The sequence below is a fragment of the Alexandromys fortis genome, unplaced genomic scaffold, assembly GCF_014885135.2.
Source record: "Alexandromys fortis isolate MF-2015 unplaced genomic scaffold, M_Fortis_MF-2015_v1.1 scaffold_51, whole genome shotgun sequence".
Classification (NCBI taxonomy): Eukaryota; Metazoa; Chordata; class Mammalia; order Rodentia; family Cricetidae; genus Alexandromys; species Alexandromys fortis.
In genome coordinates this window covers 9,581,837-9,608,291 of record NW_026067925.1, presented here as the reverse complement: position 1 = coordinate 9,608,291, position 26,455 = coordinate 9,581,837, and the positions used below count along the sequence as shown (strand labels likewise).

General features: G+C 45.2%; 1 protein-coding gene and 1 pseudogene across 1 annotated transcript in view; both read left to right on the top strand.

Moving 5' to 3' along the window:
• The window catches only part of Fbxo28 (F-box protein 28), a 28,604-nt gene extending 21,868 nt beyond the window's left edge, over positions 1–6,736 (top strand). Inside the window, exons 4-5 of the mRNA XM_050142912.1 lie at positions 1,976–2,171; positions 2,523–6,736. Of these exons, the coding sequence (XP_049998869.1) occupies positions 1,976–2,171; positions 2,523–2,917 (591 nt within the window). The 3' untranslated portion in view covers positions 2,918–6,736. The remainder of the gene's footprint in view (positions 1–1,975; positions 2,172–2,522) is intronic.
• A 13,482-nt stretch (positions 6,737–20,218) lies between these two features.
• The window catches only part of LOC126502058 (transforming growth factor beta regulator 1-like), an 8,222-nt pseudogene continuing 1,985 nt past the window's right edge, over positions 20,219–26,455 (top strand).

Sequence of the window (26,455 nt, the reverse complement as noted above, 5' to 3'; positions counted from 1 at the left end):
GGTAACCTAGGCTGGCCCTGAACTTGTTGTCTTCCTGCCTTAGCCTCCTGAGCACTGGGGTTGCAGGCTTGGCCACCACTCCTGACTGTTGTTTTTATTCAACCTTCTGTCTTCTCTGCCTTCCCCTATTTGCTGAAAGTTTACCTGTTGCTATTTCCATACCCTCATTCGACTGCCCAGTTCTCTAAGTGAGTCTCACCTCCTTGTCATCTGTGTCTCACTTAGTACTTTATTTGTACATGGAACTCACTGTAGTCTGCCTGATGTATGCTTGCCATTTCATTTTACTATATACTGGATTTCTAGCATGGTAGTTGAATAAGTTATTGAAAAAAGTTTTTTGGTTTATTTTTTTTTTTTATTTTTTTTTATTTTTGAGACAGGGTTTCTCTGTAGCTTTGGTGCCTGTCCTGGAACCAGCTCTTGTAGACCAGGCTGGCCTCAAACTCACAGAGATCCGCCTGTCTCTGTCTCCTGAGTGCTGGAATTAAAGGCCTGCGCCACCACCGCTCAGCTAAAAAGTTAATTTTCTTCTACCATGAGTTCTGTATGGAATAGTAATGGCAGAAAAATATAGCACTAGCCATTGGTTCCTTGGTTGTGCCTTTGACTCCCTGATCCCATGTTCTCTCTCTGGACCCAGACCCTCTGTGCTGTCTGTCTCTGCTGAGTGTGCCCACATCTGCAGTTTGCCTCCTGTCCTCCCGATCTTGACCCAGCTGCCTCTGACACACATCACCTTATTACCCATTGAGCTCAGCACAGTATGTCTTACCCCCATTCAGTCTGCCTGACCTCTGCCTCAGCTCATTCATTCTTAGTCAGTCCTTGCCCACAGAACTGGCCACTACTTCGGTGAAGTCATCTTATGTGTATACAAAGGACCATTCCTCCTAACAGTTTAATTTTGCCGATACTTACTGTACAAGTCATTCTAGACTGATCAGGGATCATCACCTTGAACTTGAATCAAGAAAACATTAAGGGCTAGGCTTGGTCCAGATACTATTAGGCTAGATTCTGTGTTTTCTTTTAACTAGTAAACACTGTGTTTATTCTGAGTCAAAAAGAGAAGGCAGATTACAAGACTAACCCAGAGCTGGAATGAACGCAGCGAGAGGAAAATGGTATTCAAGGAGGTCTGAGACTCTGGTGGCATAATGGTTTGGCTGATAGCCCCCAGTTCTTATGAGATTCAGTCCCATTGCAACAGACATTATTTGAACTGTGGTCTTCAAAGGTGTGAATCACTATTTTCGGGTCTGTATTGAAGCTCTGCGTGTGTGAACAATACCCTGGCAGGGAGTAAAGCTCAGCATGCTTGGCTAAGGATGTTCAGAAACTGTTCAAGTAGGAGAGGAGAGGGTTGGAAACCAGTGCAGTAAACAATTGTTTCTTCTTCATTGATGTTATGCCTTCAGTTTCCCCATTGCAATTAAAATAGAAAGGGACATTTTGCTGCCCTTTGGTAATGATGAGAAAGTGTGGCCTGGAAACTTATTCCACACTGTGTCAACTCTTAGAAAAACAAAGCTTTAAGGGGTAGAAAGAACACAAGAGAATGAGGAGTCAGACTGAGTTCTTGGGGCTTGGGACAGAATCAGGTTTGAGTGTTGACTTGGGTAACCCTTCCCTACCACTACTCCATGCAGAATTGTGATGTCTGCATTTAATCCTAATTTCTTTAGCAGCGTGTGTGGCTCTTGTTGTATGGTGTATACTCATGTGTCTCCCTGGTTGCTCTGATTTCCCTCAGGGCAAGGGTGTAGTCTGTTCTGACTCTAGCTTTGACACAGTGCCCCGATGCAGTAAGGATGCTTCTAAGTCTAGGTATAAAGTGCTGTAGTCCAGAGCCTGTGCCGTGAATGCTCATGCCGAGCTCTGAGTCTTCACAGCAACTGGCATCCCCTCTCTACTATTTAGCTGATCTCTTTTTTACAGCTTTATAAAGTGCTAACAAGATTCTTTCTTGTAGGTAATTGATGAGATTTACCGTGTACTGAGATACGTCAATTCTACCAGAGCCCCTCAGCGAGCCCATGAAGTGCTACAGGAATTACGGGACATCTCCTCCATGGCCATGGAGTACTTTGATGAGAAGATCGTTCCCATTCTGAAGAGGAAACTACCAGGATCAGATGTGTCTGGAAGACTCATGGGCTCTCCTCCAGGTATCTTTTTGGTTTTTTCCTTTTGCAGACAGGGTCTCACTATGTATCTGTACCCCAAGCTGGCAACCGACCATGTTGGCCTCTGGAGTGCTGGGAACATGGCTGTGCACCACAGCACAGCAGCTCCCCTTGGCATGTATCTCAGTTTTTTGTTTGTTTTGGTTTGGGTTTGGTTTTTATTTTACTTGAATTATGCTCTCTAGATCCATTTCACGGCTAATTCGTTGCATGAGGCCACAACTGCTGACTTAAAGTGAATTTTTATTATAATAAACCCCAAAAACCTAAAGTAAGCTGAAGTGTTCCCATAGGAAACATGAACGATTAACTCTTCAGATGCTTTCTCCACAGTTCCCGGACCATCTGCAGCCCTGACGACAATGCAGCTCTTCTCCAAGCAGAACCCTTCAAGACAGGAGGTCACCAAGCTCCAGCAGCAGGTTAAAACCAATGGTGCCGGTGTGACTGTCCTCAGGCGTGACATTTCTGAGCTCCGCACCAAAGTGCAAGAACAGCAGAAACAGCTTCAAGACCAAGACCAGAAACTGCTAGAGCAGACCCAGATCATAGGTGAACAGAACGCACGGCTGGCAGAGCTGGAGCGGAAGCTTCGAGAAGTCATGGAAAGTGCAGTAGGAACATCCTCAGGTTCTGGGCAGGGTGAGGACTCTCCTCGGAAACGAAGGAAGGCGACAGAAGCCATAGACTCTCTTAGGAAATCCAAACGACTTCGGAACAGGAAGTAAATTGGAATGTGGCTGTAGCTCTGGGGAAGATGTCTGTGGCCGGGAGTTTAAGCAGCTCTTCCTGTCAGGATACTGGAGCAACATGGCGTCCCTTAGGCTTCCAGGCGATCAGAACACAACCTACACTTGGCTCTTGTGGTTGGCGTCCCTTCTCGCGCTTCTCTGGTGGAGCTGATGCAGAGAACCTCTTACTTTGCAATAGATCTGTACTAACCAGACCCATGCTATCATGTTGGGAGCTAACGTTTTTCCTGTGCAGATGCTGTGTTAAGTTTGTCTGTTTCAGCATATATGCACATTACATACAGATTTTAACCATTCTTGACAGACTCAAAGTTAAGTTTAATACATAAAATGTCCTGTTCACTTGAAAGAAAAAAAAATCTACTTTTTAAATGGACACTATCTTGGTTTTTTTTTTTTTTATTTTGTTTTGTTTTGTTTAAAAAAAAAAAAGGTTGACTTTTTGTTTGTTATAAGTGACCTTTGTCTGGAATGTCTGAGAAGTTAATAGTGTGCTGTTGCAGTGGTCGGTAAGGAAGGCCCGCAGAGTGTTACTGTAGAGGCTCTACAGTACTGACTATATTTTTATAAGCTACTGGCAAGGGATGTTTCCAGTTATTCGATACATGCTTTCAGTTTTCCTTGGGGCCATGGCCTACATCTGCATGGATGGGTGCATGCATTGCCTAGTCAGCTCTTGCACTGATGTCCATCTTGAGCTCTGCACCACTTGTAGAGCTGCGCCTTCGCTTACTGTCTTCCTCTGCAGCGGCTTGCCTGGAGGGGAGAATTGGCAGTCCATTTGTCCTCCAGTTTCGCAGGCACAAGAGACTGTAGAGTCATTGATGTGTCCTTTCTCTGTAGGGTTCAGGTACACTGGCCAAGCCTCTTGTGTAGACTCAGACCTCTGGGAAGCAGTCATGAGGCTGACTCGTCACTGTGCTCATGGGTCAACCATGACGAATAGGGACCCAACTGAAGGAAAGTTCCTTGAAGAAAATGTGCCGTGAAATTAGTTTGATCATTTCATATCTAAGGGCTGAGCCGGGCGAAGCCTTTGAATACCACTTTCAAGCTCCCGCAATAACTCTGACAGAAGCGTTAGTTTTCCGAGCTCCCACGATAACTCTGACAGAAATTTTAGATTTCTTTGCACTGTTTTGAGCTCGTAACTGAAAAAGTGTGTCTTGCACTGTCCAACCTTCTGAGTGGTCACCTTCACACTCTCCAAATTGTGTAAAGTGGTTCTTTTCCCCGTTGTATATTTTGGAAACATCCAACAATCACTGTCCTATTTTATTTTAATGTACTAAATTATGTAGTTTTGTTCTTTTAACCATCTGTTGCTTTGGGCTTCAGTTATTTATAGTAATTTAGCTGTGAGATAGTCAAAACTATCCCTTTCCAGGTGAAAGTTGACGCCTGTGGAAAACTAAGGTTTGGTAATCCCACAGTGGGAGGGAAGCATGAGGGTGTCCTCCGTCCAGCACGCTATGTTGTGCATCCTTTAGGCTACTTTCACCGAGTGACACTTCCTGCCCCTTCTTAGGATTGTCCCCTCATGATCCTGCCCTTCCTTGGGTTTTGTTCAAGTCTGGCTTTGAAGGTCCGTTTATGATGTAGTGTGTTTCAGTGAGAATCCGCAACATGGCATCCAAGTGTCTCATGGTTTGTTGGGAAGGTAATTTTAAAATAAACAGTTTCCTAAAAAGATTTGTCAGCCCAGGTCATCCATAACGGTCCTTGTCTAGAACTTGTTTTCTCAGCAGGTCTCACTTTTGCAATTCTAGGATGTAGCCATATCACCGTAGCCTTGGAGGAGGCCTATTGGGCACTCAGAGCTTGACTTTCTTAGTCTACTGTTGTGGTAGAAGAAGACTTTGGTAAGCATCAAAGTACAGGTTTTCAGAGTATAATCTTATGCATCAAAGAAATAAGCCTCAAATTAGTTCTTCAGTAATGAAAAATTTCTTTCATACTACATCTAACTAGCCTAAGTGTAATCACCAGTCTTCCATTTGTTGATGCCTGGCTTTCACAGTAAGAAGGGACAGGTCTGCTGCACACGCCCATGGTCTGCCCATCAGATTTGCACTTGCATCATGAGTATCCGTAACTATGAGAATAAAGTGCTGCAGCTCGCTTGTCTTGAGCTTTACTCAGAATAGCTAACTCAGGTCAGGCAGTTGTCTTCTCCACTTAATACAGTGCTTTGGGATAGCATAGTAGCATCTAGAGTTTTCCAAATCACGCATCATTAATAGCTAAAACTGACTTGCCATGGGAAAACTTAGCCCGCCTCCTGAGAGAGACGTCTTGCGTTTCCTGGCAGAAGCTTACATGCTGTGGGTGGTTAACAGCACATTTCAGAGAGTACCCCACCGAGAAGTGGTTCCTCTGTGTGAATGGCTCGTTCCCATGGTACACACTACACACAGGCATCCAAACATGACAAGACATGGATGGGAGGTGAAGAGGACTGGCCACTGTCCCGCAGAGCCCTGCTCACCTCCCACACTGACTGCTCAACTGTTTCCAGCGTAGTTATACCGCTCTTCAGACTTCCTGATGTAGAGAGCCTGGCGGTAACAGGGCAATTAACAGTAACCTTACTGTTGTAGAGACTATTGGGGTACCCCAGGTCGAAAGCCAATGATTTAGAATCAACTTTTTTTTTTTTTTTGGTAAAACATGTTTTCGGAGTACTGAACTTCACAGGGGCTTGCCTTAATTTAGTAGTTTCAAGAGGTATGCGCTACTAGTCTATGTGTTGAAATGTTAAAATATTCTATGTAGCCCAAGAGTGAGTAAAACAGTTTAATGCCTAAATAAATAAGCTAAAAGGTGTCACTGCAGCTGGGTTTTTAGAGAGTGGACATACAAGAAATAGGCCATGCGCCATGAACGGGAACTATGGCACCTCGGGGTTGCACTGTTTTCTATGCCATTTCATAGCCTGCACTTTAACCTCCAAAGAAATGCTGTGTGCTGCCCGTTCCTGGTCCGTGAGCGCATTCCTGAGACGGCGCTAATCCTATCATTTCTCTGTCTGAGTTAGTTTCCTTAGCTGTCTTCCTCATCTGAGTTCTCTGCTTCTTTAGCCATAATACTTTGTAGGAGCTGAGAACTCGTGTCCCCTCCGTTTCCAACAGCGTAACATTTTAATTTAATGTAAACCTCATCCTTGGTGGTCAGCCCAGTCCTAGATCCTCTTCTAACGGTGACTACCTCTTTTTGTCTTAAACCGAACCCTCAGAAAGTAGACACTGTGAGATTTGCAAGCAGGAAGGGAACACAGGAAATGACACAGCTGCTTGGAAGTGATGGATTCTAACAGGAAATTTACTGTTCTGTGCTTTGGCTTGAGATCTGCATGAGTTTCTTTAGGGCACAAGACGTTCAGTTAAAACTACTTAAACATAGAGCCTGCCATCTGCAGGAAGTTGTTTTCAACAAACGCTGTAAGCCAACAGTGACCACTGCTGGTGGAGTGTGGCCGCCGGCTGCTCTCGCTTTGAGTAAGCTAACTATCACACAAACGAGAACTAAGGCAAGCTTGAGGGATGTTGGCTTTTCCCAATTTCCTAAGAACCCTAGTTATATTTCTGAAGCTCAAGCACTAAATCCACCTTTTACCGCTGTGTCTGAAAATAGCCACACGCTTTAGCATAGGAATCCAACCAGGCTATTATTGCCAAAGTCTAGTGGTTCATACTGCCAAAAGGTTTAACGTGTTGAAGATTCCTTTATGTGGTACCATATGTCTGTTTACTTATGCTCATGAGCAACAATAAACCACTAGTTTACCTTGTGGAATTTTCATTGTTGTGACCTAATCAATCATGGGAAGGTGAGAAAAAGCACCTCCCAGTCACACAGCAGGGCACAGAAATAAATGTGTTGTCACCAGGTCTACTTGTTTCTTTATTTCAAGACCAGAGTTTGGAACAACCACAGACAGATACCATCTCAGTAGCTACTATCCTGAACCACTGCCTGTGTTTACACATCACTCGGAGCCACCATGCAACCCCGTGAGCACCAACCACGTCTACAGCATTGAGACAAGGATGCGAATCCAGTGGGGTTTGTCACCTGCCTGAAGCTTTGCTCCCTGCTGTGCCATTCACCATTCTAAAAAGTACAGGAGCAGTCAGATGCCATGAGGGTGGTCGTTCTAGATACCCTCTCAATCAAAGCAAGTGGTGCAAAACCACTGGGGGTAGAATTAACAGAAAAGGCCAGGAGCTCTGGGGATAAAGGGCTGTAGAACACTTGCCTGTTAGTATATATCTGCAAGGTGCTGGCTTCAAAGGACTAGGCTTGGAGGCATTGTAATGGAGTGGTCTGACTGTAGTCTCCCCAGGGTGTAAAGTAAAAGACTTGCTGACTTCTCAGTCCAAGGCCACCAACAGCTCTATGGTTGTTATGGTATATGTTGCTAGTCTATTAGCAGGGACCATCAGTTCTTATGCCCTGCCAGGGAGGAACAGCAGTACTTTTTTTCAAAATTCTTTCTGCTCCCAACACAAGAATTTTTGTTGAGCTGGACTCATACAGATCATTTTAGGTTAGTATAAACTATATTCGTGTTTCCATACATACAGTACACATTGATGTATTCAGCCCTAGGTTAATCTTACCCTCCTTGACCTTCACCACTTCCTTCCACTTACTTAGCATCCCCCTTTTAATTCCCTTTTGTTTTCCTGGACACCGCACAGAAAGCATGGGTGCGAGGTTGGCCTTTTTCACTTAACATGATCTCCAGCTCTGCAGAGAACACAATCGCACCCTTTACTGTTGAGTAAAGGTCCTTGGTGCAAATGTACATTTTCTGTATTCATCCACTGATGGACTCCAGGTTTTTTCCTTTCATTAGCTGTTGTGGGTGTCTCTGTAGTGACCCGACTCGGGTATGTGTGCCTAAGAGTGGTATGGGTAGATTGTATGGTAGTCCTATTTTGAGTTTTGCTATTTGCTTTTGTTTTTTGTTGTTGTTGTTAATTTGAGATTTACTTTTATTTCTGTATTTTTCGCCTGCATGTCTGTGCACCATGCAGTACCCATGGAGACCAGAAGAGGGCATCAGTTCCTCTGAAATGAGTTACAAAATGGGTCTCCGTATGAGGGCTGAGAATCCAGAGCAGGTCTTCTAGAAACAGCAGTCAGTGCTCTTACACACTAAGCCACCTCTCTAGGCCCTCCCCACTCCTCTCCACAGAAGCTTGACTAATTACACTGCCACCAACAGTGTGGAAGAGTTCCTTCCCCCCACATTCTTGCCAACATTTGTTATTTTCTCTTTCTTGATGCCAATCTGATGAGTGAGATAGAATCTCAGTGTAGTTTTTATGTTTATTTTGAGGGTCTAACTCTGTAGCCCATGTTACCTTGAAATGCACTAGATAGCCCAGGTTAACCTTGGATTCACAGCAATCCTCAATTAGCCTTCTGGGATTATGGCATGAGTTTGAAACCAGCCTGGAATACACTGCAAGATCTTGGCTCAAAATCCCAAAACAGGCAGGCGAAGAGCCCAGGCTTAGTATTTAGAGTTTGGTTTCTGGTTTCCATCCCCAATATCAAAACACGCTACGCTAGTCCTCCAGGTTAGTTTCTGAAGTCACTCCCACAGGGTCTATCCTGGATGATCATCTCATTTCAAAGTGCATCATCTCAGAGCAAAACCGAAGGGGTGGACGTCGGAGCTAAAAGCACAAATTACATTAGGAAGGAAACAGATGAAGGACGAGCTTCAAGCCAGGCCCATGGCACAGGTCTGTGATCCCAGCACCTCAGGGGGCTGACGAAAAGAGGATCACTGCCTGCCTCGGCCACAGACTGAGTTCCAGGTCAGCCCAGGCAAGTTAGTAAAACCATCTCTAAGTAAGAGTGCTGGAGACACAGCTCAGTGATAATATACATGCATGCACAAGGCCCCAGTTCAGTCTCCAGCATGCCAAAACAAAAGGCAGTTAAGGAAATGGCATTCATATAAACGCAGCTGTAGAGCTCAATTTTTTTTTTTTTTCCTGAGACGGAGTCTTATGTATCCCATCCTGGCCTCAAACTCAACACTTAACCAAGGGTGACCTTTGGTGTGGCAGTCAGAGGACAACTTTATAGAGTCAGGTCCCCCCTTTAAGTGGGTCCCAGCGATTTCTCTCAGGTCGTCAGGCGCATGCAACAAGTGCCTTGACCAACTGAACCGTCTCGTTGACTCTCTATTGGTTGCTTATTTGGTATATGTGGGCATGTACTTTCCACCGAGCCAGTGCATAACGGGGGACATTGTGTGTGTGGAGGTCAGAGGACAAGTTTGCAGACTAGTTCTCTCTCTGCCTTTACTTGGATTCTGGGATTGAACTCAGGTGTTTAACTTCATACAGCAAACACCTTTTCCCACTGAGCCATCTCGTTGGTCCCTTTTCTGTATTTTCCATTCCTTCTACACTTGTCAGGCTCGGATATGTTGAGTCTGTGGAGTAGCAGCTTGAATAGGAACTAGGAAAGCTGGGGCGCACCTTCTGTGTTGAGAGAACTAGGAACTAGGAAAGCTGGGGCGCACCTTCTGTGTTGAGGAAAGGAAAGCTGGGGCGCACCTTCTGTGTTGAGGAAAGGAAAGCTGGGGCGCACCTTCTGTGTTGAGGGAAATAGGAAAGCTGGGGCGCACCTTCTGTGTTGAGGGAAATAGGAAAGCTGGGGCGCACCGTCTGTGTTGAGGGAACTAGGAACTAGGAAAGCTGGGGCGCACCTTCTGTGTTGAGGGAAATAGGAAAGCTGGGGCGCACCTTCTGTGTTGAGGAAAGGAAAGCTGGGGCGCACCTTCTGTGTTGAGGGAACTAGGAAAGCTGGGGCGCACCTTCTGTGTCGAGAGAAAACAACACTTCTGCTCTGTCAGACTAAGAAAGGGCAAGCAGGGTTTGCTCTTCCTCTGCTGGGTTGAGCAAGATCAGAAGCACTTGCTCTGTAAAGGGTTGAACTCTATGACCCTAAGTGCAGGGATCACATCTGGAAAAGGCAGTTTACCTAGCTTTTTGTCAGGCGATCACATTGTCCTGAACGTACTGCAAACACGAAGGTACATAGATGTAGTGAGAGCTCACACAGTGATGCCAGCCCACAGCAGCTCCAGGAGCAGGGCCCATTTCTGCTGCTAGCCTCCAATGCTACCTGGGTTTACTCTAGTCCCTGTCTAAGCTAAGTGTATTTTGGTTGGGCGGCAGTGGCACGTGCACTCAGGAGGCAGAGGGAGGCGGATCTCTGTGAGTTCAAGGCCAGCCTGGTCTACAAGAGCTAGTTCTAGGACAGCTAGGGCTGTTACACAGAGAAACCCTGTCTCAAAAAAACAACAACAACAAATATCATTGAAAATTTCTCCAGTAAGCCAGCACCCCGGGCACCGGCACCTACGCTTTGGGAATGTTCTGAGGCTCTCTCGCACAGCCGGACTTGCAGGTGTTGCTCAGGTGAGTTAACCTCCACTCCTCCTCCTGACTCACTACTGTTTGCCCTCTCCCACAAGGAACAAGTTGATCAGGAAGCTGCCCTACAGCAGCAGCTTTGAAGCAGGGAAGACAGATGTGCAGGCTATGGGAGGAGTTCCCATTCATACCAAGACCTGGAGACAAAAGAGAGAAAGCCCTGGTGAAGGCTCTGAGCTTCTGCGTTGCCTTCGGTTAGCGGGAATGGCAGTTGGTGACTTGCCCACTGTGCTGACTGGTTTTGTGTCAACTTGACACAAGCTAGCGTCATCAGAGAGGAAGGAGCCTCAGGTGAGGAAATACCTCTAAGAAATCCAACTGTACGGTATTTTCTCAATTAGTGATCAATGGGGGAGGGTTGGCCCTTGGTGGGTGGTGCCATCCCTGGGCTGTTGGTTCTGGCTTCTATAGGAAAGCAGGCTGAGCAGGCCATGAGGAACATGTCAGTAAGCAGCACCCCTCCATGACCTCGGCATTAGCTCCTGCCTCGGTTGAGTTCCTGTCCTGACTTCATTTGGTGATGAACAGTGATGTGGAAGTGTAAGCCAATAAAGCCTTTCCTCCCCAACTTGCTTTTTGGTCACAGTGTTTCATCAGAGAGATAGAAACCCTAACAACAGGAACCTGAACTAAGACGCCGATTGACACAGACATTCTGAAGTTGTTAAGCAAATCACTTGCCCCACTTTTGAGCCAGAGACGGGATAAAGTCATCAACACAGACGACCAGCTCAGGAGGTTAATAAACTGGCTCGCCAACTTCACTTTTAAAAACCATCCTAACCGGCTGTGCTCGTCGGAGAAAGTGGCAGTCCGTGTCAATGGTGCCAAGTAGCTTGCTGAGTCGTGTGGCTGCACACGCGCTCCCGTAAGCCAGGGTCTCACACCTTAGCTCCTGAGGAGCAGCTCCAAACTCTAGATCCTCAGACCACATTCCGGATGGAAATCTCCATTCCAGCAAGCTCCCCGGGTGAGCACTGGCTAACAGCACTAGCCAAGGACATGTTCTTGGCTGGCTGAGTCAGGGTGGTTATTGCTGTGGTGAAACACCGTGACAAATGCAACTTGGGGAAGAAAGGGTCAATTCCTTGGCTCGTGTTTCCACAGCACTGCTCATCACTGAGGGAAGTCAGGACAGGAATTTCAAACAGGGCAGGAACCTGGGGGCAGGAGCTAATGACTATAGAAGCGTGTTGACTCAGCCTGCTTTCATGTAGGACTCAGACCACCAGGGCCTGGGAGGCCCCACCACAGTGGGCTGGGCCCTCCGCCATCGATCACTAAGTAAGAAAATGCACTCGAGGCTTGCCTGCTTCATCTTGCTGAGCATTTTCTCACTTGAGGCTCCCTGCATTCCAGTGACTGGAGCTTGTGTAGTGTTGACAGAAAACTAGGCGGCACAGTGACTCGGAAACTAAATGTTCCAAAGTCCTTGCTTCCTATCGCTGTAGAAACAAAAGGGTTGGGGAGGAGGAAGGGAAGAATTAGGAAATCTGGTATCAGGGACTGGGGTTGTAGCTCACTTGGTAGAATAAGTTGCCTGGATTGCCTGAGGCCCTGGGTTTGGTCCCTCGTATCTGTGTGGATGTCATAGTATATGCCTGTAATATTCCTAGTCATCCCCAGCCTCAATGAGGAGAGTAAGGCCAGCCTGGGATGCTGTGAAAACACAAAATTAAACATTGGCCAGGGACATTTACACAGAGCCATTAGCCAACCAAACAAGAAAGCATTGCATCACCTTCAATGCCAGAGAAAGAAATTTCTATTAAGATCTGTACTGTGAGGGAAGATGGATCAAAGGCAGAGGGTTTGCTGCTCTTCCAGAGGACCCAGGATGGATTCCCAGCTCACAACCACCCGTAGCTCCAGTCTCAGGGGAGCCGATGCCTTCTTCTGGCCTCTGAGGGCACCAGACAAGCACATGGAGCATGGATGTACATACAGGCAAAACGCTCACACACATAACATAATAAAATAAATAAATCAAAAAAAATACTGAGGGAGAGGTTGTGGAGAAAGGGGTACACTTATCCATTGCTGGTGGGAATGCAAACTTGTACAACCACTCTGGAAAGCAGTGTGGCGGTTTCTCAGAAAATTTGGGATCAACCTACCCATGGACCCAGCAATACCACTCTTGGGAATATACCCAAGAGAGGCCTTATCATGCAACAAAAATATATGCTCTACTATGTTCATAGCAGCATTGTTTGTAATAGCCAGAACCTGGAAACAACCTAGATGCCCCTCAATTGAAGAATGGATGAAGAAAGTATGGAATATATACATATTAGAGTACTACTCAGCAGTAAAAAACAAGGACTTCTTGAAGTTTGCAGGCAAATGGATGGAAATAGAAAACACTATCCTGAGTGAGGTAAGCCAGACCCAAAAAGAGGAACATGGGATGTACTCACTCATATTTGGTTTCTAGCCATAAATAAAGGACATTGAGCCTATAATTCGGTTTCTTAGAGAAGCTAAATAAGAAGGAGAACCCAAAGAAAAACATATAGGCATTCTTCTGAATATTAACCTTCATCAGGCGATGAAAGGAGACAGAGACAGAGACCCACATTGGAGCACCGGACTGAAATCTCAAGGTCCAAATCAGGAGCAGAAGGAGAGCGAACATGAGCAAGGAACTCAGGACCGCGAGGGGTGCACCCACACACTGAGACAATGGAGATGTTCTATCGGGAACTCACCAAGGCCAGCTGACCTGGGTCTGAAAAAGCCTGGGTTAAAACAGGTCTCACTGAACATAGCGGACAATGAGGACTACTGAGACCTCAAGAACAATGGCAATGGGTTTTTGATCCTATTGTATTTATTGGTTTTGTGGGAGCCTAGGTTGTTTGGATGCTCACCTTACTAGACCTGGATGGTGGTGGGTTTTCCTTGGTCTTCCCTTTGTTCTGAGATCCCTGTTTGTTTTTTGGGCTGACTAGGGAGGGGTATTTGATTGGGGGAGGGGGAGGGAAAGGGGAGGCGGAGGTGGGAAAGAGACAGAAATATTTAATAAATAAATAAATTAATTAAAAAAAATACTGAGAATAAAGAAACTGTAAAGATAAAATCACTTGTCCATCAATAGGGAATCGGTTAAATAAACTGTGGTGTATCCTTGTAAAGACAATTGGGCAGCTATAAAATGAGAAAGCTTTTTATATACTGTAAAGAAAAGTTTCTAGAACAAAACTGTACCCTATGTGGAACCTTCTATAAAGACTGATTAACAGGTTAAAATTTCAATGATTGTGAAGAGGTATAAGTTGCAAGTCCTAATTACAACTAGGAGTTTAATTACAACTTATCTTAGGCTGTAATTAGACCCCATTTATTGCCTACCTCTGTCTATGAGCTAACATAGGTAGGGTTAGGCAGAGTTTGTGTGTGTGTGTTTTTGTGGTTGGGGGGGGTGTGTTTGCTTGTTTTTTAATGTAGGACAGATTCCCAACCTCCATCAACACAGAAGCTAAGATAGCTATCGAATAGCAACTCAGGCCTCCAGCAAAGGTCCCCAGTTTTTGTCATCTGCCTACCCAATCTACCCACCAACGTTACTGAAAAGGTGTCTGGATTTATGACGTTCTTCATACAGTTTCTATAAAACTTCCCATAACTGCCTCCACATTCACACTGATGCCCAGACCTACCTCAGACTCAGGTTCACCATGCCTTTCAGAGTTTCCACATGAAGGGAGGCAGGGAACCAGTGTTCCTTGGAGTAAGACTCCTAATAGAATGACCAGAAGCAACTTGGGGAGAGAAGGATTTATTCGCTTTCAGGTTACAGTCCATCATGGAAGGAAGCCAAGACAGGAACTCAAGGCAAAACCTGGAGGCAGGAACCGAAGCAGAAGCCATGGAGGAACCCTGAAAACTGCTCCTGGCTCATTTTCCCTGACTTTCTCAGTTTGCTTTCTTATACAGCCCAGGTCCAGCTGCAGGGGCCTCCCACATCAGTCACTGTCTTAGAGTTTCTATTGCTATGATGAAATGCCATGACCAAAAGCAACCTGGGGAGGAAGGGGATTTGTTTCATCTTACAGCTTTGTAGTCTGTCATCCAGGGAAGTTACAGCAGGAACCTGGAGGTAAAACTGATGCAGAGGCCATGGAGAAATGCTGGTTACTGACTTGCACAGCCTACGGGATGGCCCCGCTCACAGTGAGCTGGGCCCTCCTGTGTCAATCATCAATCAAAGAAAATATACCACATGTCAATGTGGTGAGTGCACTTCTCAATTGAGGTTCTCTCTTCCAAAATGACTCTATCCTATGTCAAATTGACATTAAAAATTAGCCAACACAATCACTATTCAAGATAATGCCTCATAGACTTGCCTACAAGCTAATTTGATGGAAACATTTTCTCAATCGAGGTCTCCAATGAAACAATTTGCCTCCATTTTAAGCTTGAAAGCTATCTTACAGTAAAGACAAACTAGGTTCATTCCTGTTTATGATTAAACCTCTGTTTCTCAAGGATTGGACAATGCCCCTCCTGTAACCTTAACTACAAATGTACCACCTGTTTCAGGAAACAGTAACCATGCCTTTGTTTCAAGAAGCATAAGAACCATCTTGGAACCCTACCTTTGTTTCAAAAGGTTAGTTTGACCACTTATGACTACCTTGTTATGACTACCTGTTGTTAGGACTACCTGTGGTTATGCCTACCTTGCAACCATGTCTTTGTTTCAGGAGGTCATTATGACCAACTTGTTATATTCTGCGCCTATAATCTCACCTATTTCTCCTACCAAATACCCCATTGGAAACCCCTACCCATGAGCTATAAAAACCTTGTCTCCCTCCTGTCCAACACTGATCTCTCAAATCTTGTCTTAGGGGGAGGCAGCCCATGGACACAAATAAAAAGGTTTTCTTTAACTACTTGCTTTAAATAGTTTGGTCATGTTGATTTGGATCAGTGGTCATTCTCCTTGAATCTTTGGGATTAATAGTACCCTCTTCCCAGATGACACAGGCTTGTATTAAGATGGCAAAACAAAACAAAACACCTACCCAACTTCTCCTTCTGGTGAAATTTGGGGGATTCTAACATGGACACACCTTCTTGGTGAGAAATATTGTGGTAGTTTGAAAGAAAATGGCTCCCAAAAGGAGTGGCACTCTTAAGAAGTGTGGCCTTGTTGGAGTAAGTGGGTCTTGCTGGAGGAAGTGTGTCACTGTGAGGCCTAGTCTTTGAGGTCTCTTTTTTCAAGCTTCATTGTGATTGTCAGTTGACTTCCTGCTTCCTTGTGGTGATGTAGCCAGCACCATGTCTGCCTGCATGTTGCCAGGCTCCCTGTCATAATGATAATGGACTGAATCTCTGACAGCATTAGCCATCACCTCAATGAAGTGTCTTCTCAGTAAGAGTTGCTGTGGTCATGGCATCTCTTCACAGCAATAGAAAACCCTAAGACGGGTACTCTACAGTACCGGACTACTGTAGCCAAATTTGTTTATTTTGCCACCTGCTGACAGACACCGACTGTCTCTCCCTTTGGCTATGTGTGAATCTGCTGGGAGTCATAGACCTAATGGTTGCCTTGGATGGTTTCTCTGATCTCCCTTACATGTCATGGAACCAACCAAAGTGTGCTGTGGGAATAGTACACAGTTAGAAGCCGTCCCGATCAGGGTTAGCAAGCTTCTGACCATGACTACCCACCAGATCTACAGCTTCTTGGACTTGTGTTCTCAACACCAATATAGCTATGTGAGGTATTCCATTGTATCTGAAATTTGCATTTCTCAGATAGCTAACCTCCTAGCTAATTTTATTCAACTTGACACCAGCTATAGTTCTCGACTGAGAAAATGCCTCCATGAGATCTGGCTGTAGAGCATTTTCTTAACTGATGATTGATTGGGGGAGGGCCTAGCCCATTGTGGGTGGTGCCATCCCTGGGTGGGGCTGGGCTCTTTAAGAAAGCAAGCTGAGCAGGCTGTGAGGGGCAAGTCAGTAGGCAGTGCCCATGCATGATCTCTGCCTCGACTCCTGCCTCAGGTTCCTGCCCTGTTTGAGTTCTGCTCCTGACTTCCTTCAGTGATGAAAAGCAATGTGGAAGTGTAAGCCAAATAAAACCTTTCCTCCCAAAGCGGCATTAGGTCATGGTGTTTCATCACAGCAACAAAGACCCTAACTAAAACAGCAAATGAACACAGGACAGCCTTCCACAGGTTGGTGGGGCACCTGCAGATCTTCCTTAGGGAACTATCTATACACTTTTCAATTTGGGAAAATTACCCATTTCCCCATATTAATTTGTTCTTTTTTTTTTTTTTTTTTGAGAAAGGGTTTCCTTGTCTAGCCCTGGCTGTCCTGGAAGTAGCTCTGTAGACCAGTCTGGCCTCAAATTAAAGGTGTGCAATACCACCACCCAGCCCAATTTTAATCAATTTTAAGACCACAGTTCAGTGTGGTGATGCACCCTTTCATCCCTGTACTTGGGAGGCAAAGGCAGGCTGATCTCTGTGAGTTCAAAACAGTCTGGTCTACATAGTGAGTTCCAGTACAGCCAGAGCTACATAGAGAAAGCCTGTCTCAAAATAAAACAAAACAAAAAAGTCTATAATTTGGTGCTACTAAGTGTATTCATAGCCTGTGCACTTATTTATCTCCAGAAAGCTGTCATCATCTTGGCCAGAAACTCTGAACCTATTTAAAAAAGCAAGCAAGCAAACAAACAAACAAAAAAGCCAAAAACATAGTTCCGTATTAGTTCCTATTATTATCTCTTACTCCCTCTGTCTCCGAATGCAGCCAATTTGATACTTGATCACTACAGTTCATTTTTAACCTTGTTTTCTCCTTTAGGACAGACCAACATAGAAGTTCTTTGACTTAAAATCATATAACTTTGAGAAAATAATTGCCTTTGTTTAAAAGAGAGGGAACGAGAGGGAGTCACTATGGGAAGGGAGGACCGTCACTCTCTCCTGTGGAAGCGGCCCAGAGCCAGCACGGTGGCACATGCCTGCAAACCCTGCACTTGGAAGGCTGAGACTCAAAAACAAACAAAGGCAGCAACAAACTCCAAGTACACACAAAAACAAAGGAAGGAGAAAACAGACCCCGGAGAGCATGGGAAGCAGACCTTTTCCAGCCTCTGACTGCCGGCTAGTCTCCAGAACATGAGAGAGAAATGTTGGCTGTCTATGGGCCACATCACAGAATTTCTCCATACCACCCAAAAAGACGTCAGGACTCCTGAAATGTCTTACCATGTTGTTCCTGATGTTCATAATTTGGGAAGCCTCATGGCTGGAGAGATGTCTCAGAGATTAAGAGCACTGGCTGCTCTTCCAGAGGTCCTGAGTTCAATCCCCAGCAACCACATGGTGGCTTACAACCATCTGTAATGAGATCTGGTGCCCTCTTCTGGTGTACAGACACAGGCAGAACACTGCATACATAATAAATAAGGATTTTTTTTAAATTTGGGAAGCCTCTGATTAAAAACAAACAAAAAAGAAAACCCAAAGTTCTCCCCAACCACACAATGTATTTAGACTGACAAGTGTAAACTTTGGATCTGACCTCACTCTCACAGACTCTGCCATGCGGTCCACGGCAAGTCTGAATTCCTCTTCTCTGCTAGCCTGTGTGCAAATGCGAAGCCAGGATCAACACAAATACTGCTTCCTGCATATTCTGAACATGCACGGGAGGGCTTTTTTCAAGAGCAGAGCAACAGGAAAAGATATCTGGCTTCTCTCAGCAAAAGGAAGTGGCAGGACACAATCTCCACATTGTCTGCTAGAGTAGGAGGCAGAAAATGTACCTCTAGAATCTTCTTAGAAGATTCCTCTGACACTCTGATGTGGGGGGAGGGGGGGCCGGTTCCTGTAGGAGTGACAGAAGGAATGTATATGGAAATACAATGGTCTTTTTCTCTACTCTGCCCTCTCAGTGATCTCCCATGAAAATACTTTCTTCTCCTATAAAAGCTACCGAACCTTTGTTTTCCAATATAGGGATGTGTGGGAAAGAATGCTCACAAATGGGTTTCATATCTTCTGCATGAACCCATCCTGAGAAGCATTTCTTACTCATGGTGACATTATTTCAAAGAGTCATCTGACTCGACTGTATCTTTTTCTCAGTTGAAAAGCCAAAGTTGCAGGGTGGTGGTGGTGGTGCATGCCTTTAATCCCAGCACTTGGGAGGTAGAGGCAAGCAGATCCCTGAGAATCTGAGAACAGCCTGGTCTACAGAGTGAGTTCCAGGACAGCCAGGGTGGTTACTCAGAGAAACTCTGTCAGAAAAAGGAGAAGGAGAAGAAGAAAAGAAAAAAAAGTTAATGCTAAGTTTTTCAGATACATTTGGAAGTATTAGCAAGAGATGGCAGTTGTGTGTGTATGTTGGCTTTCTAGGGCAGATCTATATTTTGCAGTTTAAATAACAGATATTGTTGTGGGGTACCCACCAGAGAAGACTACTCGGGCATGGGTTTAAGCCAATAGAAAGTCTTTGTTAAGCAACTACACTAGGGGTTCAAGATCCCAGTGTAGCCCTGAGCTTGTCTCAGGGTGAGCTTTCCAGAACAAAAAAACATATCCTGAGTTGACACACTTCATTTAATAGGAACAGTTAGCCAGAAGCAGAACTACGGGAGCCAAAAAGTAAGGTTAGGACATTTAGAGCCTTTCCCAGAACTCCAGACTTTGATGGATTAGGTCTTTGTTTTCGTTTTTTGGCAGATGGTGCTGTCTACGTGCTGAGTTTTGTTCCGTTGTGGAGTCAGTCGTGCTAAGGTCTCAGGGCCTGTTACAATATGTACTGTCTTCCAGTCAGAGCTAAGAAGTTGAGGGTTTAGCAGGGTTGGTAGCTTCTAGAAGCTGTGAGGGGTGAATGCTCCAGATCTTTCTCCTTGACATGTGGGTAGCTGTTTCCCCATCTATATATAATCCCGCCTGTGCGTGTGTGTATATGTGTGTATATGTATGTATATATATGTGCGTGTGTGTATATGTGTGTGTATGTATGTATATATATGTATGTATATATATTTAATTTTTCTTTTCTTTGAATTGCATAAGCTCTGCTAAATTATCTTTGATAATGTTTCCTCCCACCACCTCAGATCCGCTATGAAGCCTCCCTAATGAGTTTTGTATCTGTGCCCTTAGCTTCTCACTTTAGGAATTCCCTCTGGGTCTTTATAATTTCTGTCCCTTTATTAGGATTCTCTGATGTGGCATTGCCAATGTACCTTCTTCTTTAATAATTTCCTCAGATTCTTTGAACTGGTTGTTATGAAAATGCTTTCTGAAGTCCAACATGGACTTCAGAGTTTCTGAAGTCCAACATGAAGCCCTATCACTCGCCGCTCTTATTACAACAATCCTTCACAGAGACTCCTCTCAGATTTCCCACTGTTGCCCTAGTGATGGAGATCCTGTAGCTTTGGTTCTGCTAGACCAGTCCCTTCTTGCACTCCAACAAGTTACAGCTGGGGTAGATGTTAGGGCGAGCCAACTCAAAGCCCTGGAGGTGTCTGTTTGGTACCTGAGTTGACCAACCTGGGCCTCCACCTTGACCTCCCCAGGCAAGGGGCAGGGCCAGCTCTCCCTTGCCCCAACTCCCACATCAGGCAGCCAGCAAGAGGTAGAGCCAGCTCTCCTATGCTCCAGCAACTTCACACTGCAGCCAGCAAGGGACAAGTTCAGCTTCCTAGCTTGAGGTGGCCAGCCAAGGGTGAGGCCAGCTTTCTCAGGGCCTGTAAGGCGCAGACCCATCTCTCCCATGCCCATGCCACTGGGCCAAGCTCTCCCAGGACTGTTGAGAGATGAGGTCAACTCAGCACCGGCCCTTGGACATCAGCATGACTTTAAGCAGCAATCCAGACCAACCAAAGGGCATCCTCGTGCCCTTTGATGGTTACATGTGCCGCAGACATCAACACAGACCCAGGCTGCGGTAGGGCCATGGACCCAGACATGGCCCTCAGTGGCAGCACAGGGCACTCCCATCAGCCTGCTCCTCACCACCCTCTAGTCTCCAGTTCCTCCTCTCTCCACAGCACGTGAACCTCTGCTTCTCTTTCTCCTCAGTTTTGCTGGCACGCATGTGCTCGTTGTCATGGTCTTCTTCATCCATGCTGAGCAGAGACGTCAGGCTTCTAAAGACTGTTTTTCAGGAAGGGCCTCAGAGCCCCTCTGGGTGTGGTCTGCCTCTCCCAGTGGATCGAACCCTGACCTGTTACTCTGGGCTTAAAGGCAAAAGCAGCAACTGCTTCTTCTCTGATGGACATCCCTACTTTAGGGGCTGGTGATTGGCTGAGCTGTCTGCTCTGGCCATCTTATCTATCTTTTCCCTTTTAAAACTTGTTTTCTCCAAACCAGCGGAGTGAGAGGATGGACCTGGGTGTTCCCAGCCCTCCACAGCTGTAGTGGAGCCTCCTCTGCTGAATCAGGGATGAGAGGCTGATTGGTTCCACTTCCCTGGAACCTAGTTATAGCAATGTGGACCACATAAGGGAGGTAGAACTCCCCTCTGCCCCCCTCCCGCTCCCTCCACTCCTCTGGGGAGACTGTAATACTTGCCTAAAATTTGAGGGGAAGGGGAGCTGTTCTGAGCCACGTCTGCATTAGGGACAGTTACTCTCCTTACTGGGATTCAGGTTTTCTGTGATAAACACGTATGTGTTTTCTGTGATAAACATGTATGTGTTTTCTGTGATAAACATGTGTGTGTTTTCTGTGATAAACATGTATGTGTTTTCTGTGTGCTCCTAGAACATTTCTGAAGACTTTCCCCCTCTCCATTCTGGAGGGGGCATTGTATATTTTGTACCTGTATAATGCACACATTTAGAAACTGGATACACTCTCTATGGATCAGTCACATTGAACAGGACACGCTGCTTTCTCCAATAGCCAAGATCAGAATTCCATGGTCTAGCTCCCAGTCCTTGAGACGCTGTCCTCTGAATAAACCATACAGTGCTTTGAACATGAACAGTTCCAACACGGGAGGTCTAAAGGAGCTGCATTCAGGGATTTGGAGGAACCAAAAGGGTCAAGTTTGAAGAGAGCCCTCAGTTCTCATTACCTCAGCTACATACACACACACACACACACACACACACACACACACGCACACACCTCAGTGCCCAGCACAGCTAGAAACCTTTCTACAGAACCAGAGCTCACGGCAGACAGTCATTTCCCCAGTTTGATGGGCAAAGAATGACAGTAGACACCTGTTACACACAGATTCCAGGTGCACACCCAACACGGTATTGACTCTGTTGGTTCTGCCAAGTGTGGAGAGTTTTTTTGGGGGGGGGGGGTTGAAACAGGATTTCTCTGTAGCTTTGGAGCCTGTCGTGGAACTCGCTCACTCCATAGACCAGGCTAGCCTCGAGCTCACAGAGATCCGTTTGCCTCTGCCTCCTGGATGCTGGGATTAAAGGTGTGCGCCACCACCGCCTGGCAGTCTGGAGACTTTTAATAATACTTGTTATAGTTTTGTTAAACTTTCACTGTTGTGACTGCTTCGATGTGGTGGTGATGGCAGCTATGTGTGTGTGTATGTTTGTGTGTGTGTGTGTGTGTGTGTCCACAGAGTTGTAGGCAGAGTTTTCCTGTCCTGACCACCCAGGCCCAAATATCTGACTCAGAGGCTGAATATAAATTATTAATACTTAGCCAATAGCTCAGGCTTATTACTAACTAGCTCTTAAAACTAAATCAACCCATTTATCTATCTATCTATCTCTCTGCCCTCTGTCTCCACCACACCTCGCCCCTCCCCCATCATGAGCAGGTCTCCTCTGCTCTGTGCTCCCATCATGATATACTACATGGCAACAGGTCAAGGAAGGACAGATTACAGATGGAAACTGCTAGAACCATGAACCAAAAGAAACTTTTCCACTTAGAACCCAATCAAACTCAGGTATCCGTAACAATAAAAAGTTGACCAACATAATGCCCTTGATAACCAATAAAGACACAAAATGAATATCTAAATTGTTTCAGTATAATAAGAACTCGGGATTTAGAAATTGAGATAAAGACCTCATAAATCCAAGGTCAGGGGAGAGTCAGTTGGCTGACCTTCTCTCCACGTTTCTCCCCAACCACCAGCCCCTGGAAATCCCTGTCCTTTCTAGCAGACATCCTCAGCCCTCCAAGAACTCTATGGCCAATCTCAGTGAGTCAATCACCAACTCCATCCTTTGATGGAGTCTTTATTGGCACAGTGGAATGGCTGTACGAACAATTCTCCTGCAACAAAGATACCTTTCCGACATCACCCCAGGCCATTTGCACTAGCCTATGCCTGTTGGCTCTCAGATCCATTCTTCTGGGTTTTCCTGCAGAAGGGAAGTCTCTCCAGCAGGTTTCTGAGTAACTGGATTCAGAATAACGGGTGACATAGGAGAGGAAAGATGGAGGAGCGTAAACAGGCCTGTTTGCGCTCTCCTTGCTCTGCCTCAGGCTGCTGTGGTTTGGGTTCCTGCTGGACAGGCTCTCTGTGGTTCTGCTGGCACTGGGCAGTGTGGTACTGAGGTCCTACTGTTTCCTACCTGAGAAGGCCTTTTAACTGAGGGACATTGTCTTCCTTGTCCCCTACTTGGCTCTCACTCCTAGCATCTGAGTAAGCAATCTGTTGTAATAGATTCCTTGTGTTGTAAATGAGTTTTGGGCAATGTTTTCTTTTCCCTACTTAGGTAGGCTTCAACTGATTAGATTTTTACAGGGCTTCCTGTTCTGATAAATTCTTCATTTTATTCATTTTTTTCTGCTCTCCTCCCACCCACATTAGCCTTACTGATTCTTAAGAGTTTTTCGTGCGTTTTATATGATTGTGTGTGTGTGTGTGTGTGTGTGTGTTCCATGTCAGAGGACAACGTATAGGAGCCCATGTGAATGCTGGGTACTGAATTGAGATCACCTGTCTTGCCAGCAGGCACTCTTACTGGCTGAGTCATTTTCCTGGCCCTTCGTAACACTAACACTACACAATCCATGAGGTATCTTCACATTCTTTTTCAAAGTCACTTTCTCATGGAGTCTTGCTACAGAGCTGAGGATGACCATGAACTCCTGAAGATCACGCATCCACCTCCCCAGTGCTGGGATCATGGATATATACCACCATGCGTGGCTTTTGTGTACTTTTTAAACTTTTTCTCTTTTTCTTTTCTTTTCTTTTTTTTTTTTTTTTTTTTTTGTTTTGTTTTTTTGAGACAGGGTTTCTCTATAGTTTTGGAGCATGTCCTGGAACTAGCTCTTGTACACAAGGCTGTTCTTGAACTCACAGAGATCTACCTGCCTCTGCCTCCTGAGTGCTAGGGTTAAAGGCATGCGCCACCATCACCTGACTTAAACTCTTTTTCTTTATTAGTGTTTTTTTTTTGTGACCAGTTCTGCAATTCAATACAGAAAACACATTTCCATGATGGTATGTGGGTTTTGCAGTTTGTTCTCAGAAAGAATCCCCCAAACTTCCTAAATAACACATCTTTTTAAATAAAAACTTGCTTAGTTTTCTCTTCCACACTTAAACCATAATAATTTTACATAGTGTAATATAGTTTTTGATGTTTTTTCTTTTCTTTGCTGATCTTATACTTTTACATATTTGCAAAGTTTATTTCTAGACCCTGTATTCTGTCTTATTATTATTAGACAGAATATTATTATCTTATTATTGTGTTCTTTAAATTTTTAAAAATTTATCCTTATATGTCCATGTTTGTGCCTGCTTGTCTGTATGCGCACCGTGTGCATGCATGTAGAATCCAGAAGACAGAAGCAGATCCCCTAGAACTGGAGTTACGGACAGGCAGTTGCACACTGCCCAGTGTGAGTACTGGAACTGAACCCAGGGCCTCTGCAAAAGCCCAAAAACAGTTTTGTTGAGAAAGAGTACCTTGGTGATCAGGGCCACGGAATGTCTCAAAAGTCACACCACACAACAGATCTCACACAAGAGGTTTGTTGGGAAAGGGGAGGACACAAAAGGCTGCCTCTGAGCAGGGGTTAAAAAGAGAGAGAGAGAGAGAGAGAGAGAGAGAGAGAGAGAGAGAGAGAGAGAGAGAGAGAGCCTGGCCATGATAGCATTGGCTTTATAGGGGGTATGGAGCCCGTGCATGGGGAAACACAAGACGGTAGAATCATGGTGCATTAGTGATGTGGGAGTCCCCTCTGTATGCTGTGGATAACACTGGTTAATAAAAGAATTGCTTTGGGCCTATAGCAGAGCTATACAGGAACAGAGCTAGGCAGGGAAGATTAAACTGAATGCTGGGAGAAAGAAGGAGGAGTCAGGGAGTAGCCATGGAGCCACCACCCGAGACAGACATGCAGAAACTTTGCTGGTAGGCCACTACCTTGTGGTGATGCACAGATTAATGGAGAAGGGTTAAATTTAGATGTACGAGTTAGCCAAGAAAAAGCTAGAGCTAACGGGCCAAGCAGTGATTTAAATAATATAGTTTCTGTGTGATTATTTTCGGGTCTCCTCTTATAACACATTAGTCACGATGGGTTGAAGGCGGGTGAAGGTGGAGGGAACACCTGGTTCTGGAATGTGGGTGGTTCTTAGTTGACTAACAAGCCTCCCTTTCGTTTATTGTAAAAGGTGAGGGAATAGGAAGCCATGGTGATGGTGAGGCAGGAGTGAGGGTACCATGTTGTTCAGACTGCTTGCTGTTGCCTAGGGGTGTCAACATCTTTGGGGGCCCAAAAAAGCCAGAAGACTGGCCAAGGCTGAAGATAGTAGGCTGTTTCACTCATCCAGGCTCTTCCGGAACCGTCTAGGGCTGGGGAAATGCCGGCTGCAATGGAGCCGTTTGCAGTTTTTAATTGATTGGAAATCTACTAGAACACATATGTAGTGGAGACAAAAGGTAAAGTTAAGGAGTTTAGGAGAATTTTTTTTTTTATCTTGGATGTACATTGGAAACTTCCAGGACCACAGTCCTGGTAGTTGGGGGAGAAGAGTCCCAAGACCAGGAAGAGAGAAAGATCCCACCCTCAGAAAGAGGCAGGTGGGGAAACTTAGGATGACTGCTCTGGAGCCCATTTGACCTGTGAGAGGTGAATCCAAGTTTTATGACTCCCTCGATTCCCTGAAGCGTACATGAATTTTTTTTAAGTTTACAAAGAGATAAAAGTTTTGGATATGTTACCATCACCACTGTGTGTAGTCTGTATTGGAATCTGCATTGTAAGAGGTAGTAGACTCGTGCCTTTGAAGCTATAGGAGACTTGGGGAGCCAAAATGACTTGGGGTTAAAAGCATTAACACTCTTTCCAGAGGGCTGAATACATGGATTGGGCTGAGGTGTTTTCAGCACGATCGAGAAGCACTTTTAAGGCTATTCTTACAAGACAACTAAAGGAAATTTAAAATCTCGAACTTACAAAAATGCTAATAGCAATCCGTGCTTACCAGAGCTAGAGGAATAGCTGATTAATGTTAAACTCTGAACTTTTGAAGTCTTAATAAGCCAATAGCGTAGAGAAGGGAAGAAATCTGAACCATTCCCTATTTTTTACATGCCTTAAAGCACTTTCTCATACCCTCACAAATTGCACTTGCACGCCTTTAAACACCTCCATAGACCCTCACAACTTACATGTTCTCATTCTCAGACCTGTGCAACTTGCCTTTACACACCTTAAACACTTTCTTAGACCTTTATAGCAAGGGACTCCAGCCATGCAAGTTCATGAGTCATCACCCACGCTCAGGTGGGCTGTTTGGTGATGCAGTTGCTAAGTCACACCTGGGGGTAGAACCTAGGGCCGTGTGTATGGTCCTTAGAAGAAGCTCTGCCACTGAACTCCCTTCCGGTCCACTCTTTTACATTTCTAGGCAGAACCACTGTACAGGGCAGCACACTGTAGCTTGAAGTAGGTATTTTAGTGGTTTTGGTTCTTTTCTTTGGCGTGAACTTCTTGAAAAAATAAGCACGAATATAATACATTATAGGGGTTTTGTTGTTGATTTTTGGTTTTGGTTTTTTTTTTTTTTTTTTTTTTTTTTTTTTTTTTTTTTTTTTTGT